Below are 18,828 nucleotides of genomic sequence, written 5' to 3' on the forward strand. Positions count from 1 at the left end.
AGTTTCCTCCCTCAGCCTTTCCTCGACACATGAACACGAGGGAGCGCTTTAGACACAGATCTGAGGTGCTCATGGGCACTGCGGCAATGTTTCCCAGCGCTGATAAACCAATTACAGCCATTAAAGAGACGTGAGGTGTATGAGCGGTGGTGTCCTGGAGGCGGAGCCAGATTAAAATAGTCCAGCAGCGTCCTGCCATCGTCTGCCTGGACCTCTCTGTCCTCTCGCCGAGGCTCACATGGTCCTCGTAAAGTGAATCAAACTGGAAAATTGCATAAACTTTGAGAGAAGACGCGATTAGTTTTGCGTGACTGCCTCAGATGGCTTTGTCTGCGGCAATTAAATTTAGATTGCAGTCACTGACGTTATTGAATTATTGTTCCTTTATTGGCACAGCGCGACCTGATTCCAACATGTTTCCTGTTTTCCCAGCAGATATAAAAGGCTGTATCTTCTTCAATAATAGTATTTTGTCCTTATTTCACCCCAGAAGGACGACTTGCTGCCTCGTTCTAATCATTTATTTTGGTTTAATTCCTTGTTTATATATTGTTGATATCAGCTGTGATATAGATCTGAATGCTGGAGAGTCAGTTATGAAACGAGATCGGATTTTACACCCTGAATGTGCACCATGCACACACACACACACACACACACACACACACACACGCACACGCACACACACACACACACACACACACACACACACACACACACACACACACACACACATCCTCGTATTTCTATAGGGGCACGACCTGTTACCTTGACTCCATCCCTAAAACTAACCTAATCCCATTTGTAACCTCAACCTTAAAACAATTGATTTTACCTTCAAAGATGTGGGGACAACCATGACACCCCCCCCCAACACACACACACACACACACACCAAAATGTCCTCAATTTGCTAGCAGAATGAGTATTCTGGTGCTTTGTTTGCACAACCCCCCCATCTGTCATTATCAGCAGGAATCACCATGTGTCTGAGCCTTTATCTCCATCTACTCCATCTGACAGATAAGGAGAAAATTGTGCTCCATGTTTTCAATTCTAAGCGTGCACACTTCTTAACCCTTCTAAATATTTGCCTGTTAGTCTTGGAAAGGGCAGCAGCTGGCCTGGGGTCAGCCTTTGACATTGACAGAGAGGGTGACACTGAGCCTGCGCTGGCCCGTTTCTCTCCTTTCCCCTCTGATCTCCCCCGATCGGCCTCAGTTTACCCATGAGCGCGAGCTCCAGCGGTCCATCTCCACTCGGTCCCAGCTGCCGTTCTCCTCATAAATCTAAATTCTGTCCTTCCCGGCGACTGAGCCTCCGTCACCTGCGTGCTGCTCTGCTGCCTCAGCACGTCCTGCTAAAACATTAACGTTAAATGACCCAAACTAAAGCGAAACCCTCAAAAGCCGCTCGACCATCTGGACGCCACCCTTTCTGCCTCTAAAGCCTTTTTCGCGTCACCGTGGAAACAAGCCTGGCAACCTTTAAAAAAACTTGCTAAGATGAAATAACAGCGTGCTAATTGAATGCGCCAACATACCATAAACTGTGCATCAAACTCATATTCCCCTTGTTTTTCATCACAACTTTGACAACCGTGAGGCAACAACACACCACAACACACCGGGACATAAAAGATCAGCTAAGACCAACAACCTGCTGCGGTCACATGTTTCGTGTGGACTAAATTAATCACATAAGGAATCAACAACTACTTCTTTCATGCCCAAACGGCTCCGCGTATTTTACGTGTCCCGGGGGGAGATCTGGGATGTGTCACATGCTTACAGCGGCAGGCGGTTTTAGGATCACACAAAGTACACAACAAGTTCAACGACAAGCTGCGTTAGCAACGCGGGCGGGGGGCAGAGATACATGCAATTCATTTCTGTTGATCATGCAGAAAATGTAGACATCTGGGTGGAGAAATGAATTTCACATGACGGCCTGATGAAGATAAATTCCTCTGCAGAGTTCAGGCCTGTGCGGCCTGAGTTCTTCCCACCCGGAAAACTCTACAAGTGCTGGAAGGTCTCGGCATTTTTCGAAAAACACGGCAAAGGAAATATTTGTTGAAGGTCGTAAATTGAGACCTTGCTTGGAATTAGTTCTGGTCGGCGGCGTCGTAAAGATCTGTCGGCCCCCGCGGCCAAATGTGGAACATTTCGTTGTCTCTGGGAGGACAAAAGTGTTGCCGTTCCCATAAAACCGGAGCAGGAGCAGCGAGTCGCACGGCCAAACCCACATTTTCAGGCTTCTGACCCAGGAGAACTTATAAAACCTTCGTAAACATCTTAATCAAACATTTATCAGGTGTTGGAGGGACTTTCAGTCACAAACCGCTGTATTGGTGAGGGGTGGGGTGGGGGGGTCGTCGTCATGGTGACCGTTTCTGCTGCTTTTGCACTTTGATAGAATTAAGTGTTTTAAATGGATCCGGCTTTCCAGTAGTTCTGGATCAGAAGGGAAGAGGAACGGAGCCAGAACGTCACGGCTGCCAGAGTCTTTGTGCATCAACGTACCGCAGCCACAGTTTGACCCCCAGGGGATTCCCCCCCCCCCCCCTCCATTTAAATTCAAGATTAAATTTTCTTAACTTCCTTAATCTTAAGATATTTCTCTCTTAATCAGGGCGGAATTGCACCACCACCCTAATAAAAAGAAAAGAAAAAGGAAAAACTATTCATTGTTTTTTGCGTTCTTTCCCCCCAGCCTTTGAAATCCATCCCAGGCCTTCTACTCTGACATCATGATAGGTGGGTCGCTAACATTCTTCTCAACATTTCAGCCCTTCAGGAGATCGAAAATAAATGTTTCTCAACCAAACTGCTGCCAGGAGGACACAGAGATGAACACCGTGATTTTAACTGCTCCCCACACAGCTTATACGGAGACCCCGGTTCCCAAGGAGACCCTCGTCTGTGTGGACGTAGGTTTTGGAGGGGAGGGGTGTCATCTTGGCTCTGACCCATCTGATAACGACCTGTGCTGATTCCACAAGGGTTTGCGAGGCTCACATGACGACGCAGACATGCTAACGTGGAAGCGGCAGCAGACACTGGGACTTCCTGTCATGCCGAATATGGAACCTCAAAGTCAGGCTGATCTCATTAGTTAAGCTTCAGGGATTATCTGGTGTTCTGGTCCCCCAGCGTGAGCGTGTCTTCATGTAACCCTTCTGAATCAATCTGACTTTGATTCAGATGCTCGATATTGACCACTCGGTGGTCCTTTTACTCCCATGAGCGGAGGGAAGAAACAGAAAAAACAGAGAGTGGGTCAGGGTTAGGGCACAGCTTCCTCTCAAGGTCCTCCGATCTGAAAGAGAGCTGGCATATGAAACACATGGCAACATGGCAGAGTCGAACCGGGTGAGAGGTCACGTCTGATCCCAGAGAAATCGCGGCCGTAATCAGATCTGCAAAGCAAGGATTTGTTCGATTTTAGTTTTTCAAAGCGCTACTGCTTCAATGATCGGATGGGTGCAAAATATCAGAAATATTATAGAAAAATACTAAAACTAAATGTGACAGCTATAAGAATAAATGGCAGTGATTACACTGGATTATTTTAATTTGTAGATTAAAACTAAGTTTAGAAAACCAAAAGCCAAAGGCTTATGTCTTAAAAAGGTCACTGCATCCTAACCCGATAATAAAATATTATTTTAGAAAGGTGCGCTGACAAATTTAAGATACCTTTTAAAGATTCTTTTAAAACAAACAAACAAACAAACAAACAAACAAACAAACCAACTATACAAAATCCGGGAAGATAAATTATTCAGATTTTTTAAAACCGTACATACTGACCTCTAGTGGCGGAAATACAAACTGCAAAACATTAGCGCGTCAAACACTGTTTAACATACATGTAGTTATAGTGATCATATACTCTTACGTGGGGGGGGGGGATTTTAATATCGTAAATAATTAGAAATACTAATACTAATATATTTATCCCATCATTTACTGTGGGTAAACTCTGTTAACTGTAACCATAATTAATGAATGTGTAAAATAAATCATTTATAAAACTCAAATGAACCCTGATAGATGAACCATATGTATTTTGAGCACACATACACAGTTATTTATGTGGGTTTTTAAAATACATTTGTGACAAACTCTGAATGCAGATTAATGAATGCAGCTCATTATTTTCTGGAACGTAACATGTAACAGGAGAGTGATGGGAATCCTGTTAATGCTGCCAAATCTTCAGGATGTCACAATATCGCTTTCTAAGCATGCTGAAGGTTGTGTCGGGGCCTGGGGAGACAACACTAATCCGCTTCCAGTGTTGCCTTATCTTAATCCTTATTCTAGCACAGTTTGTCTGCTTTGTCTCTCCCTGCAGAATTTTCCATGCACAAGAGGCCACATTTAAAAAGTAAAACAAGTTTTGGCTTTAACTCTTTCCTGAGTTAATTTTCTGGCCTTTTATTTGACATTTGTTCACTGACTTTGTAAAAAGTCAGGTCTGATTCAGAACCTGAAGGATGTGAAGATTCCCATCATTTTAATGGACTTTGGTGTGGAGTAATTAACCTTATAAACTCACTTAACCTTTCGGATTCATAATCTTGTAATCTCAGTTTCCACCTGTCAGTGACATCAGAAATCAAGTGATCGTTGACAGTTACTGCCAGAAGAAAAAATAAACATAACCCAAACAGTAGAAATGTCGCCCTCTGGCGGCGGTGCAGCGTCACTGTTATTAAACGCCTGAGTCGATCGAATATTTCACAAAAATCCCATTTTAAATGATCAGCAATTTCTCGTTTGAATTTTTTTGTTTGATATAATTTCCCAGTAATTTCTGATTTCAGCTTTATGGATCCGTCCTCCATTTTCATGGTGCAATGACAACCGCTTTGATTTATTTGGTTTTTGTACATTATGAAAACAAACGTCAATGATCGCAACAATCAAATATAAATGGATGCATTTTAAAAAAGACAAAAAGCGATTTTTTTTCCCTTTAACTTTTCCTGATAACTCTAAAGATTAAAACCTGTGGTAAAACATCGATTCTGTTTCATGACATCATTTCTTTTTTCATTCATTCAGTTTACCTTTGGCATTGTACCGATGACCTGTGGCACAAATTTTACACTAGAATAGGCTGATAAAGTAGTTTTTCCCCTATTTGTAGTTTCTACACCAGCGTGTAAGATTCTCTTGCCCCAATCTTACCGCTAGATGGCGCAATAATCGCTTTTACCTGCTGCGTTTGTTGTTCTTGCCTTTAGCAAAATAACTAAAAACGTTCTAAACAGATTTAAATTAAATTTCCATTATACAATGATAAGGGGCCAAGGAAGATCTGCTTGAATTTTGGTGACGTTCCAGATTCCGAAGGGATCTTCCAAAGATCACAGGTCTTAAAGCATAAAGCGACATACTGTATTACGTAAGTTCCTATTAGCTCACAATATGTGGGGAAATGACCTGCTTGTTTTTAGATCGTACTAAAGGAAGACAGCTCACCATTGTCTCCATGTGCGTTGATCCTGTCATCATTATAATCTGGCCATCCTCTCACTGAGACTAGCCCTCGAATACAAGATGAGCCATACAGGGACGCAGACAAACTCATGGAAGGAATTCCAATTAATTGGAGTATTCGTTTTGGGTTTAAGTCACCAAATGCTGGAGTTACTGTTTTGGGGCCATTATCTTGCAAGTGAGGGGAAATTCTTCGCAGTCTTGTTTCCAGGAAGTCAGAAGAGCGGACATGTCGGGACAGGAGTCTTTGGGCTGTGGAAACTTGGTTTATCTTCCCCTGAGGCTGACTTCATACCTGGATGTTATTAAATTAAGCTGGACAGGTAAAAAAAACCCCCACCAAATTCCAGATTTAAGCAGATGAATTTTATTAACTCAGAAAACTTAAAACACACCAAACATATCAGCAGAGTTGCAAATAAAAGCAAATAAACATGTACACCATCGATTTAACGCTCCTCTACAAATACAGCCTGGAGGGGGGAGGCACTCCCTCAGACGTAATCCTTGCCCTGCGGGCCCGAGGAGCGGGTTGGTGGGTAACGTGGAGATTTCTGGGAGCCCTTTTTGGGGCAGCTGCAGCACAGGAAGCCCCCTCCTATTAGAGTGAGACAGGCCGCCCCCCACCCAACATACAGAGCACTTCCAAACTCATACCTGTTGGAAAAAGGTCACATTAAAATCATCAAAGCTGAGTGATGTCATAATAAAGGGCCGTGCGTCGGGCCAGTGTCTCCATGTGCACCCCGGTGCTGCCAGGAGAAGAACCCACCTGGAGTTGGTGGGCGTAAACGGGTCGTAGAATTCCCTCGCGATCCTGTGACCGTACCAAGACGTTCCCACTAAAGCGAGCAGACCTGGGAAACCAAACGCTCGTGTTATCGCGCAGGTTAAAAGGTGCAGGAATTTCATCATTTCTTCATCTCTCGGCTAAAGAACAAGCCAAGTCCTGCATGAGAGGCTGACCAGCGATGATGAAGATGACCCCTCCAGCCAGGGCCACTTTGTCCTTCTGCTCCGGTTCCTCTGCCATGAAGGTGGTGCACCTCATGCCCACCATCTCCACCAGGAGACAGATGACGCTCAGCAGGACGGACGCCAGCATCAGCCCCCGAGTTCCCTGAACGATGCCTGGAGATGAAGACGCAGACGGTGACCACAGCCCCCACCACCCCCCCGGGTTTCACCTCCAGTTAAATCAACTGACTCTTGCCAGCTAATTTATCAATCAAACAAGCTTGTTTGGCTTCTGCTTTTGTGTTTCTGCTCAGAAAGAGCGGGTGGAATTTGAGCGGCGTGTCCCAGCACGCAGACAGAGCTCAGGGTGGGAGATAAGGCCACCGTCTGCGCTCTTGAACAAGCAGAAAATCAACTTAAATAAAGCTTTTATGTGGTCCTGAACACTATTTTACACCCTCATATTAACATTTCCAAAGTTCCTGTCTTTTTTCAATGAGACTCAACACAAAAGCTGCTTTCTGCTCCAATATGATATCAGTGGTTGGTATTTTTTTCTGTACTAAAGCTATAAATGAACAACAATAGTGAAATATCACCTGGCAGCTGGAGGAGCGAGTCGTAAACTTTACACTGAATTTGACCCGTGCTCTGCGAGACGCAGCTCTTCCACAGGCCCTCGTACATCGCCTGAGCTGTGATGATGTTGTCTCCTGCATAGGACGACGCTTTCCACTCCACCATGATGGTAGAAGCGATGGTTCCGATCAGCCCCAGGAAGGCTAAAATGAAGCCCAGGAGCTGAATGCCTGCGTTGGCCATCGCTGGAAATGTCCCAGATATAGTGCAGATGATGGTGTTGGGGGTTGGAAGGATATTCTGGGTGCAGTTCCTGTTCAGATCTATCCCCAAACGGTGGGTCTTACCTGTGCATCATCAGCCTGCCCTGGAGGACAGGGAGGGTCCTGGAATTCCAGGACATGTGGGAGGAGAAGGATGCCATCTAGTGGACACAATAGCCAGGTGCAGTTTAAACACCGCTATTTCTTTTTCTTTGAATGTGTCTGATTATTATTATTTTGTATAAAATGTGCCATTTAGAGGCAGCATTTTCGTAGTTATATATTTATAAAGTACTTTCACCATTCAAGCAAATGTTTCCCTGAAAGTTCTGATTTATAGGAACAAATAAAACGACTATATTCTGATCTGGGGGCTGATTTTTATTTTATTTTTGGTTTAAATGACTTGTCTGTTTTTTCAGAGTGGGTAGGGGAAATCACGGCAGCAGCTGGCCACTGACCAAAGGTTCCGTCTTGCCTAATTCACTGGTGTGTTTGCACTTTTTGTCAGCTGGCCTGCTGCATCAGTGAGAAGGGAATCGCTGCGGGACTGAGGTGAGTTGTACTCAACATTCCAAATGCAATAACATAACTTTGAGGCTTCCCTCTGGGCTGAAACCTTTCCGTCTGTTCTTCTTTCCTCCTGTCTGGATAGTGAAAATGCTGAAACCTCCGGGGCTGGCTCTGCTCCTGCTGCTCTTCGTCTGTCAGGAGGCAAACACGGACGCTCAGATCTCTTGTCCCTACAGATGCCATTGTTTTACTCCCGCTCAGGTCCTGTGTGGAGACGGAGGAATATCATATTTACCCAGAAATGTGTCCAGGAAAGTCAAGGAGTTTATACTAATGTCGTCAGACCTGCAGTATCTGTTTTCCCACACTTTAGCAGAGAGCCCCCAGCTCACTAAGCTCGTCTTTCTCAACAATGCTCTTCGGAGTGTTCACTCGCAGGCCTTTGAGCATCTGGCGGAGCTGCGGGAGCTGGAAGTCAGCGGCAACCCCCGGCTGGACAATTTATTTCCAGGCACTTTTGAAAAGCTGGGAAATTTGACTAGACTTATGCTGAACTACAACGTATTTAAGAGCACGGCCGCGGGCACGTTTGACTCTCTGAAACAGCTGGAAACCCTGGAAATGAGGGGAAACATCATCTCAGATCTGCCGCCGTTTCTTTTTGGGAACCTCCATAACTTGCTTGTCCTGGATTTGTCCCTCAATAAGCTGAAAGGAGTGAAGAGGGAGACGTTTTCTGGGCTTGGAAGACTGGAAATACTGAAAATCAACAACAACTTGCTTAGCAACCTCACCGCTGACACGTTTCACAATGTCTCTATGCTGACCGAGCTTCATCTGGAGGGGAACAAGATATCGGAACTCCCTGATGACATCTTCTTTGTGCTGACCGAACTGAAGGTGCTGAACCTCAGAGGGAACCTTCTTACAACCTTCAGTGATAAAGCCTTTGGTTTTAATGCTTCAAACTTGAAGGAGCTGAACCTAAAAGGCAACGCGCTGAGAGAACTGCACTCTCTAAGAAGTTTGTCATCTATTTCTGACTTCATCCTGGCGTCGAACCAACTCTCCAGACTTCCGGAAGACATTTTCTGGAACATGACAGTCCTGGAGAATCTGGATTTGTCAGAAAACCAGCTCAGGTCTCTGCCTGGGACAATATTTACCGGTCTATTGGGCATGAAGACAATCCATCTCAACCAGAACCACCTGAGTGAGCTGGACGCCAAAATGTTTGAGGACCAGACTCTAGTTGAACAGCTCTATCTCTCTGACAACAAGCTGGAGACCCTACCAGCGGGGGTCTTTGACCCCTTCATCATCCAGATCACAGTCCGGCTGCACGGGAACCCCTGGAGATGTGACTGCCACATGTGGAACCTGCATGAGTGGGTGCTGAGAAACAGCCAGGACATAGAGATGCTGGACAGGATGCTGTGCGAGAGCCCCGGCTTTCTGAGGAGGCGGCCGGTCGCCTCCATCCAGAGGGACCAGCTGGTCTGCAGCTTGTCTAAAGGGTTTGGAGGCTGCGGCCAGGAAATTCACAATAACACCGTGGTCATCAAGTGCAAAGTGGATAAATGCTCGCAAATGACGGTGAAGGTGCAGTTTCAGGAGGACGACGGCAGCGTTATGGAGCACGTTTTGCAGCCTGAGCTTTCAAGCTGCAGGAATGAGACAACGGTCGGACGGCCTGCTCACTAGTTCTCATCAGCAGACTTTGTCCAGAGCGCAAATATGCCCTCATTCACCTGGCCTGCCTCCATACAAAGTCAGATTATCAATTCAATACAGTAAACAAGCCACTAACTCAACAGCTGAACGATAGCGCAGCTGGACAAATCTTCCCCGGGGGTTCATAGTTCAGCTGAGTGGTTGTTGTTGGTGCTGTATCTTGCATTTCCAGAACTTTCTGATTTTGCTCTTTCAGAGGTTTTGGAAGGTTTGGTTTCAGTTTTGAAACACAACATGTTGAAGATCTTCATGAATTGTTTGAATCAACTGTCATATTCGCTTCGAAATGTCCCATAATTCCCAGTCAATAAGAACTTTCAATAAATCAATAAAATTTGCAAAAGAGACGTCAAAGCAGTGCCAGAGAAATTGTGAGATATTGGAATGCATGGATGATGTGGGGAGGGTACTATGAAAATGGAATATAATATAATAAAAGTGTGTGTGTCAGGGTGTTTGTGCTGGGGCCGTTCTGGTGCACAGACAGGATGGAAGTTGTGAACTCTCCTGTCAACCCGGGGTTTTAAAAGTCCTCCTCGGATCACTTGACTGCTCCTAAACAGTGGCGGGGATGATAAAGAGGGAGGGAGGAGGGAAGGCTTGACACAACAAGGCACACAGATGGCTACACCTTGAATACAGCACCCTAACCCGAGGTTAATAAGGGTCAAAGGGCAGGGGGTCCATTGGGTCCTCTGTCCAAGTCTGTCCCAATTCACATGACAAAAAAATCAGGGCTGTCTAAAGTTTGGAGGAATGGCCCTTGAGGAGGTAATCCTCACTTGACCAAAACTAAAGGGTAAAGTAGGTAGTTTAAAGTGTGGGTGGGGAGGGAGGGGGGGTGGTGTATGGAGAGACTTTAATAGGATAAGATGTATAAAAGAGAAAATATGGCAAAATAACTGTTTAAGGAAATTTTAGTTGTAGTTTTTCTCTTTATCATAGTTTAAAGGTCCTTGTGCACAAACGAGTCATCGTTATGGCCCTGCAGAACCACCAAAAGAGAAAAAAGCTAATTAGCATACGGCTAGGCGATTTGATAAAGCACTTGAAACGTAGAGTTCAGAGTAACCAGAGCTAACCACATATTTGTCTTCGATCTGACTCAGTCTAAAGGTTCAAAGCGCTCTGTGAGTTTGAGTTGTGCTTAGTGCTAAAATACGAGCCAACATCCATCACTGTCACTAAGGCTCCATGCCCAGCAAGCAGCCGCAGGGTGCCAGAACAGCTCTGGTGCGGGCTGAAAAGCACCTCTTAACCCCCACGCTTGTAACTCATCTCTGCCCTCCTTGGTGGGCAGTCAGTGCTGGACGCACAGCAGCTCTCCGAGGGGTGCAGACATTATCTGGTAAGACAAAAAAAAGGTCCAATACAACACAAAGCACTGGGGACAGGAGCAGGAGGGGAAGGAGAAGGGGGGGGTTGTCCCCCACTATTCCCACAGTGTTTAGACTGGACCAGTTTGGAAGGCGGTGCTGAGGGCAGGGCAGAGGTTTTGGGACAAGGAGTAAAGGTCATCTAAGAGTGAGTGCGCGAGGAAGGAATTTAAAAGATATTGATCCGAACGTGTAAAATAGCTGTGGAAGCGCGTGACATCATCCAGAATGTCTCTATCATTAACGCTGACGATATCCGTCGCCGTGCTCGCCATCACGCTCACTGACGCGATTACCAGTCTCAATTAGATCGCATCTGGGAGCCCGTGACAGGTCGACGCGCATCCTCCGTGACACAGTGACCTGGACACCTCAGGGACAAAAATAGGCCGTTTTGCACATTCAAAACGTGAGTCGTGCCGACAAACAAGGGTCAATATTTTCCCCTCAGTGCACACAGATGCCCCTCAGTGGACGCTAAATAGGTGTTGCTGACCAAATTAAGAACAGCTGACCTGATGCGGCGTGTTAAGTGGATGGAGAGATGTCACCAGAATGGCAATCCTATAGCATAGTGGTGCACGGGCTTTTGTCCTGCTCGTCCCTATTGGTGGATAACAAGAGGCTATAAGCTCCTTATCATCACATTACAATTATGGAGAATGAATCAGGATCTATGGCTCTCATGCAGCTCGCCTTTGTGCGCGAAGGAGCGCAGCAAAACCTGGAGATTTGTTGAAAGTAATTGAAAACTCCCCCCACACTTCATGGCGCAGCAGCAGAAGTAATTCACGAAGAGGCCATTGTTTCACCATGGGAGCAGCTCGACTGTGAGATGAATATGAGTGAAACGCGGCGTCGGGCAAATATGAGAGGAAACACTCTGCCGACAATGCTGCAAATCACCACAATCAGTGGTGATTGTCTGGGTTTCATTCGTTTCCAGGAAGGGTAGCAGATGAATGCAAGGAGGAATTGGAACATAACTCACAAGGACTCCTGCAAGAGTCGTTTTTGTCAGTGTAATGGTGATGATGATGATGCTGATGATGCTGATGATGATGTTGATCATGATGATGATGATGGAAGCTTGTTTCAAATCAACAATCACAGTCATGTTGCAGCCAGTTGACGCACAAGGAAACACCCATAAAGGGCAGCCAGTGATCACTTATGATGGAGTGGTGGAAGAGAAAGGAAGGAAAAGTGGGATTGGAACCAATGATGAACGTTAGTCCACCCTAATGTTGTGGGACCAGCAGTGGCTGCACCTCCCATCATCCCATCACCTCCCATCGTTGCAATTAGTCGTAAATTTACCGCTTCCAGTGTCACGGTGTCACTGATTCCAAATTCTCCCCGCGGATGCTTTGACTTAACTCCAGCACATTGTGGAGTTTTACCAAAAACAAGCAGCTAAATCAAAAAGGGGCGAATCGAAGCGGCGGGACAAGGGGCATTGTCCATTCACCATTGATATCGAGGGCATAATCCATTCATTAGCCTTGATGTGAACCAGCGCTGACTTCAGGACCCCCGTCAAGCGCCACAACAACCCTAAAGACAATACTGCGTAAGTTCACCCGCGGCGGAGGAGGCAAAGGCGTTTTCCGGTGAATGTTGGGGGGGTTTACGGGTAAGCGGGGACTCTGTCAGTGTCACTGTGTTTGTTGGGAGGGGAAGGCCATCAATCAGAAGCTTGCTGTTTACTACTGGCTGCTTTACACCGTTTGGGAAAGTCCTGCATCAGAGTGGGGTTCCTGTAGGGGAGGGGCAGAAAGGGGGGATTCCACAGAACCAGTGCGGTACTCAGCACAAATTGCCTCAAGATGTCACCTTTTGGGGCTCCACCATTAAACCCACTCCACGCGCTCCGTCACCTATAGGTGCGGTTACGGAACGAGCCGTCAGCACTTCACGGCTCCTCTAGTCTGAGGAGAACAGCCTGGCCTGAGGAGTTCTCAGCCTTTAAGACCAGGACCTCTGGGATCGGGCAACAATAAGCCTTCTTCAGCTAGCATGGACCCCCGCCCACCCTCCTTGCCTCCTCCTCCTTCTCACAACCATTAAACCTCTTCCTGGATAAACAAGGGGAAGGTCCTTTATGAAGATGGAGAGGGCCACAAAGAGAGGAGCCATTGAACCACTGAGGGGCCTGGCTTTGTTTTTATGTTTGGGAGGGTCTTCTCAAAGGATGCTCTGATAGGAGGGGGAGCTTTATTTTTGTCTTTAAGTCCTACTTACTGCCAGTCTTCTCCCAGCTGGGCCAAAACAGGGATGTAAACTTAATTGACTGTATCATTTGCGCACCCAGAGGGGTTTGCAAAAGTTATCAAGCGAGGAGGGGGGGGGGGGGGGGGGTCTTCTGCATTTACGCAGATTTTGATTTTGCAGCAGATAAATAAAAGACCAAGGAGACCCTGGAAGTTGCCAGCGACGCATTTATTTCCAGTTTAATCTCAGATTCCATGAATGTCAATCAGGAACAACGCAGCAGTCAGGGGGCTGTTGAGCCTGCTGGAGGTGCCCCAGTTTGACGCCGTCAAAGGGAGGCCCGGTCTTCTGGTGACGACCTGCCAGGTCTGTTGACGGGTTGCAGGACTCAAAGCATCACGCTGTCGGGGCTGCGCTTGTCTGTGGATTGCGAAAGCGGGGCACCTGTGACCTCTGGTCACGCTCTGCTCGCGTCCCGCTGTGTGAGCACCACGCTCAGGACACACGCTGAGACCGTCAGCCCCTCAACCGCCCGTTAAATGGACAATGACCGGGACGACTCTGCAACCGCCGCCAGTAAACTAGGGTGAAAATACACCTTCAGATCATCAATCACTCTTATCTGCTCTGTCTTATCCCTAAGATTTGTGATCTGTCTGTCGTCTGTCCCGGTTCATTCAGGACGTGGACCGAGGAGCCGTTGTTCTAAATACCGTGAGGTTTGATCACTAATCCTGCAGTCGTGTTAAAGTGTCCTCCAACTCCAAACGTGAATGCGTGTGACTGGATGCGAAGGGCAGGTCGTGAACACCAGCGCTGCACAAATGAGAGGGTGAAAGGGTGAAAGCAAGGGTGCTCGAGTGTGGCGGGTGATGCAGGGGGGTGGTGGTGGTGGTGGTGGGGGGGTGGATGTGTTAATTAGGCACATAAGTATTTTAGACCAAGTCCCTGAACCTGCCTGCTTTAGCGAAACAAGAAGAAATCTACTACTTCTTGAAGACATCATATGAGGGTTCTACTGAACAGGCAACACTTGAAATCAACTCAGAAGAATTAGTCAATGATTACCAAAAAATGCATGTAAATCACAGTGTTTGGGGTATCCAAGCCGCTTGAAACGGTGTTTAATAAGTATTTTTATGAGATACGCATTCCTACAGTCTTGGATACCTTCTGATTTTGACATTTACTGTGCAGAACTCAGAGCATCAGTTTGCTCCCCTTATATTGCTTTGTGGTTACTATAGGGGGCATTTCAGGACATTCCAGGACATTCCAGGACAGGTCTGTAAAACTCTAACCAATAACAGAGGCACCATCGCAGTTAGAGCTGTAGTTTAGGTCATAAAAAACATTTTATTAGAGTAAAAAATACAGTGCTTTTCGATCCCCCCCCCCAGATTTTCAAACGTCCTGGGTAAATATATGACAGGGTCAGGAGGGAAAGCCACAATAAGCACAAAAGAATCTCCTAATGAATCTCCACATAGACAAACATTTACAGAATGTACAAAAAAAAAGCCGCGACAGTCCTCCAGGTGATCTCTTACCACGGCCTCCACACAGAATCTAAGGTGACCGGTGGTGCCGCAGGTGACAGGTGATGACCGCTCTGTGCACCCAGCGGCGTCACAGCTGCGCTGGGAACAATGAGGGCAAACTGTCCGTCTGGCGTCGGCACAACCTGGAAGCCGGCGTAAAGCTTCATCGCCTCTGCGGTAAAGTGCACCTCCGAGCCGGTTTTGCAGGGCATCCGTGCAGCGGAAGCTGCCGGCATCTGTGCGCCCGTTTGTCCCAGTCCAGATGTGCCTGGATGCGGTGTGCAGAAGTTGATGGTGTTGATCTGGGTCACGCAGGATGCCAAATGACTCAGGAGGCGAGTCCTGACCTCTGAGTGCACCCCTTCACACGTGGACAGGAAACGGGTGACTTCCCCGACGCACTCGCTGAATCCGGCTCTGTATTTACCCAGGAACGACGGGTCTGTGGTCACGGCAGCTGAGGAGGAATGAGCACATTTAAAATGACAATACAGATGAATATTCTATGGTTATAAACTCGGAGTTGATGACAATTGCTTCAAAAGTAGGGAGGAAGCACATCCCTGGCACTGACCAGTCAGCTGAAGTCTCTGGAGGTTCCTGAGGTGCTTCACTGTCATCTCCAGAATGTCTGCCTTTTCCAGTTTAGAGTGTCTGGAGCTCTGAACAGGCACACGTATTATAATCTAATTTCGTTTATAGATAAATCATATGGTTACGGTTATATCCTTACATCTTTCTTCAGAGCTTCCATGATGAGGGTCTTCAGCTGGCCCAGGCTCTCGTTGATGCGCGCACGTCTCCGCTTTTCCATAATTGGTTTGGAAGACTGTTTAATTTAAAAAAAAACAAAAAAACAAATCAGCTGAACTTTGCTTTAAATGAGTAAAAGCAGAATAATAGCAGTGCATTCGTTTAAAAAAAAGGTTACCTTTCTGTTTTCTGACAGAGCGCGGTGTTTCTCCGGCGTGGACTCTCCAGAACGTGCCGGTGTGGCAGCCACGGCGGAGGGAGACGATCTTTCAAAAGTACCGGCTGGCATCGTTTTGGTTTAAAATAGTCCAGAAGCGAGACTTGACCAGAAGCCGAACACTTTAAACACTTAAAACACTTAAAACACTTGAAAGCGGTGAAATTCCTCCGCAGAGCAGAAACGCCTTGACTCCTTCTCTGAGCGCAGCTCGTCGCTCGCGCCTCCGTTTTATCCGCGCAGCTGAGGCTGCACGCGAGCGGCTCGTGTGGGACTCTCAGGATGTCTTCTGTCCAATCGGCACGCGGGACAGCGCACCGGAGCGCGAGGGGGGGCTTGTTTGAGCTCGCGCCTGGATTGGTTACGTGTCTGGATGCTGCCGATGATTTTACGCACAGAATAACTTCACAATTAAAGTTTCAGCTAAGCGTTAATGAATCGATAGTGTGTTTAAAGAATTATAAATGAACAAGTGGAAATTTAAATTGATGTAATGATTCCAAAATCATTTTAATAAAACTCAGTTTTGTCCAAATATGCTGAACATGCGCTAGTCGAAATGAGTAATAATTTCTCATCTACACTAGAAAACATGTTAAAAAAAACCGACACACTTTGCACTACTTCTATCTTTGAGACATAACGCATTCTCCAGCTCCTATCCCTAACTAACCAACTAACCCTAACCTAACTCTTACCTCAACCGTAAAACCCTCAAACAGTCGTTTTGAAGTTGTGAGGACCAGCCAAAATGTCTACATTTCTATAAAAATGGAATATTGCTATTAGAATGCACTGTAGTACTTAATATGTAGCAAGTACAAGAACAAACACACACACACACACACACTCTCTCTCTCTCACACACACACACACACACACACACACACCTTTTTAAGGGTCAGTGAGTGGCTCCGTGTTTTATCTGAACACACAATCCCCTGACACACTCCAGAGCTGGTGTCCAGCCAAGAGAAGATAATCTGAAGCGCTCACCGCTGGCCGTCACCGCCGTGAACTCTGACATCTCCTTCACTGCAAGAGTTCTTTCAGCTCTACTACTGGGCAACTTATACTGTGCTTTAAATTAGGCTGTCAGCAACCTGCTTGCCTGAATCTGCTTCTATGCTAATATTTCTGAGGGAAAAACCTGAGTAATTTCTGCTATTTGTAGAGAAAAGACCACTACATGTTCTAAATAATATTTAGAATTTAAAGCGGATGGTCGTGCATATATATACTTTAAATATGAGCTTGATGCCAAATAATTTTATGACTCATTATCTTTTCCTTAATTTACTTTGATTTGTTCATCATTTTTATTGTTATTCAGGACCTTCAGACTATCAAGCATCAATGAGGTGACCTGATCTCGCTCTGATGTATTTATTAGCAGATATCTTTTTCATCATGAGATGGCTCTATCCTCCCTGATGGACTTCAAATGCCCCCTGTAAAGCTCTTAAATCCTCAGAGGTGAAATGACCCCAAAAGACAGGTCAGTATCCTCTCCTCATCATCCCATCTGTGCGAGGAAGACTTCAAGCACCACTGAGGTCCACTCAGACATGAAGCCACGAATGGTTTTATCCTCATAGAGTTCAGAAAGCAGAAGAATTGCGCTGTTTTATGGAAACAGACATTCTTTTTGGTCCAGTTGAAATATTTCCAAACCGCAGACTCTTTGACTCTTCTCCTCATTTAAAGCCTTCAGTTAATCTTCTAACTGGAAGTTTTAACAAGAGTTTTTTAAATAGGCTGAAGTTATGCTCCGGACAGATGAGAGGCTTTTATGAGGAGAGGCCACGCTGCAATAAATTACAACCTATCGGCGCTGTTTTCACTAAAGCGCTGCCACAAACAAGGCTTTATTGTAGACCTGGCCATGCAGACATGAGCTTTACTGCACAGCCCTGATCCGTATCACTGTGGGAACCTCCAGCCAGAGCACGCCTTAGCCAGCTATCAGGGTCCAGCACAGGACCGATTAGCAGAAGAAACATAGGATGCAACCGCGATCACATTTCCTACTGATCTAACTATGGTAACCACATTTGTGTACTGATGCTCAATGCAAACCTGGAGGAAAGTCAATGCTAGTCTCAATGCATCATGAGGCAGGAGATCAAATGTCAGTTTTAAAAGTTCTGATAAATTTCATATTTGATATTTTGATATTATGAATTATTTGTCATTGCAGATGTTGAAGCATTCTAAGAATGAGGCTCTACAGCATACAGATTTATTCCTCTGATCGATGAGTAAAATTTAGAATGTTTAACATTTAATAGAATATTTAATTATAATAAGCAAGTCATTGAAGAAGTGCTATAGCTTCAGGTTTTAAATTCATCTTAGAACAACCTGAAGTGTCCTTTGAATTGGAAATGTTCAGGAAGCAATATGGGAACTGTGATGGAAGGCAGTTCTAAGCTTGATGTAAGATCTTTAATCATGATTCCTGATTATTTCAAAGACAGCGACCAACATTATGCATATTTTCATATTTTTATATTTTCATTATGCTGTATTTGTTATACTTGGTCTTACAGGGAAGCGTGACTTACGTGACCCTTCCTCAGTATAAAAGAATGACCTGCAAGTCTGATTTTTAGGTTCTATTTGATACGCTTGTCTGCATCGGTTAGAAAAGTCACCGTCACCCTCACTACACCTGACAAATGGGCAGTGAAATGGTCATCATCATCAAAGTTCCCTTTCAACTGTTGGTATGAAAACATCTCAGGCTGGGGGGGGGGTATGGACAGAGAGGATCACTTAAACATCTCATCCAGAGCTCTGCTCGCTCTCTGTCCCTCTGCCTGCCTTTGAATCCACCCTTAAAGAGAAAGTGTTAGTGGGGGGGGGGGGGAGCCTCCCATAGCAACTCCCAGCCCCCAACTCTGCCGCCTTTTGTCCCCCTCCCGAACAGCAGTTTCTGCTCCAGGAGCCTTAGACAAGGCCTCCATTAATTGCGGGTCTGTGTGGAATACATGCGGGACAATGGGCCCAACAGAGTGTCCGGCCTCCAGACAAGGCTGGAAACAAGTGGTACAGGAATCCGTCAGAATAGACTCGTCCTGGCTGATGTCACTGAATACATTTACCTACCTCAGAGCACATTCACTCTGCGCTTTGTTTTATTTGGACAAAAAAAAGGAGAAGGCG

General features: G+C 45.9%; 3 protein-coding genes across 3 annotated transcripts; 1 reads left to right on the forward strand and 2 right to left on the reverse strand.

Annotated features, from left to right (window-relative positions):
- Positions 1–5,857: 5,857 nt before the first annotated feature.
- Positions 5,858–7,395, reverse strand: cldn1 (claudin 1). The gene is made up of 4 exons (XM_003975749.3): positions 7,070–7,395; positions 6,480–6,644; positions 6,286–6,370; positions 5,858–6,170 (listed from the first exon to the last, which is right to left on the reverse strand). The coding sequence occupies exons 1-4, from the start codon at positions 7,290–7,292 to the stop codon at positions 6,008–6,010; spliced, it is 636 nt and encodes a 211-aa protein (XP_003975798.1). The 5' UTR covers positions 7,293–7,395; the 3' UTR covers positions 5,858–6,007.
- A 329-nt stretch (positions 7,396–7,724) lies between these two features.
- On the forward strand, positions 7,725–9,913 carry LOC101072422 (carboxypeptidase N subunit 2). The gene is made up of 2 exons (XM_003975779.3): positions 7,725–7,867; positions 7,968–9,913. The coding sequence occupies exon 2, from the start codon at positions 7,973–7,975 to the stop codon at positions 9,527–9,529; it is 1,557 nt and encodes a 518-aa protein (XP_003975828.2). The 5' UTR covers positions 7,725–7,867; positions 7,968–7,972; the 3' UTR covers positions 9,530–9,913.
- A 4,572-nt stretch (positions 9,914–14,485) lies between these two features.
- On the reverse strand, positions 14,486–16,264 carry LOC101065161 (transcription factor HES-1-A-like). Its single transcript, XM_003975748.2, has 4 exons — positions 15,622–16,264; positions 15,424–15,519; positions 15,265–15,352; positions 14,486–15,147 (listed from the first exon to the last, which is right to left on the reverse strand). The coding sequence occupies exons 1-4, from the start codon at positions 15,730–15,732 to the stop codon at positions 14,696–14,698; spliced, it is 747 nt and encodes a 248-aa protein (XP_003975797.2). The 5' UTR covers positions 15,733–16,264; the 3' UTR covers positions 14,486–14,695.
- Between the last annotated feature and the right edge of the window lie 2,564 nt (positions 16,265–18,828).

Source organism: Takifugu rubripes, chromosome 22 (genome assembly GCF_901000725.2).
Source record: "Takifugu rubripes chromosome 22, fTakRub1.2, whole genome shotgun sequence".
Classification (NCBI taxonomy): domain Eukaryota; kingdom Metazoa; phylum Chordata; class Actinopteri; order Tetraodontiformes; family Tetraodontidae; genus Takifugu; species Takifugu rubripes.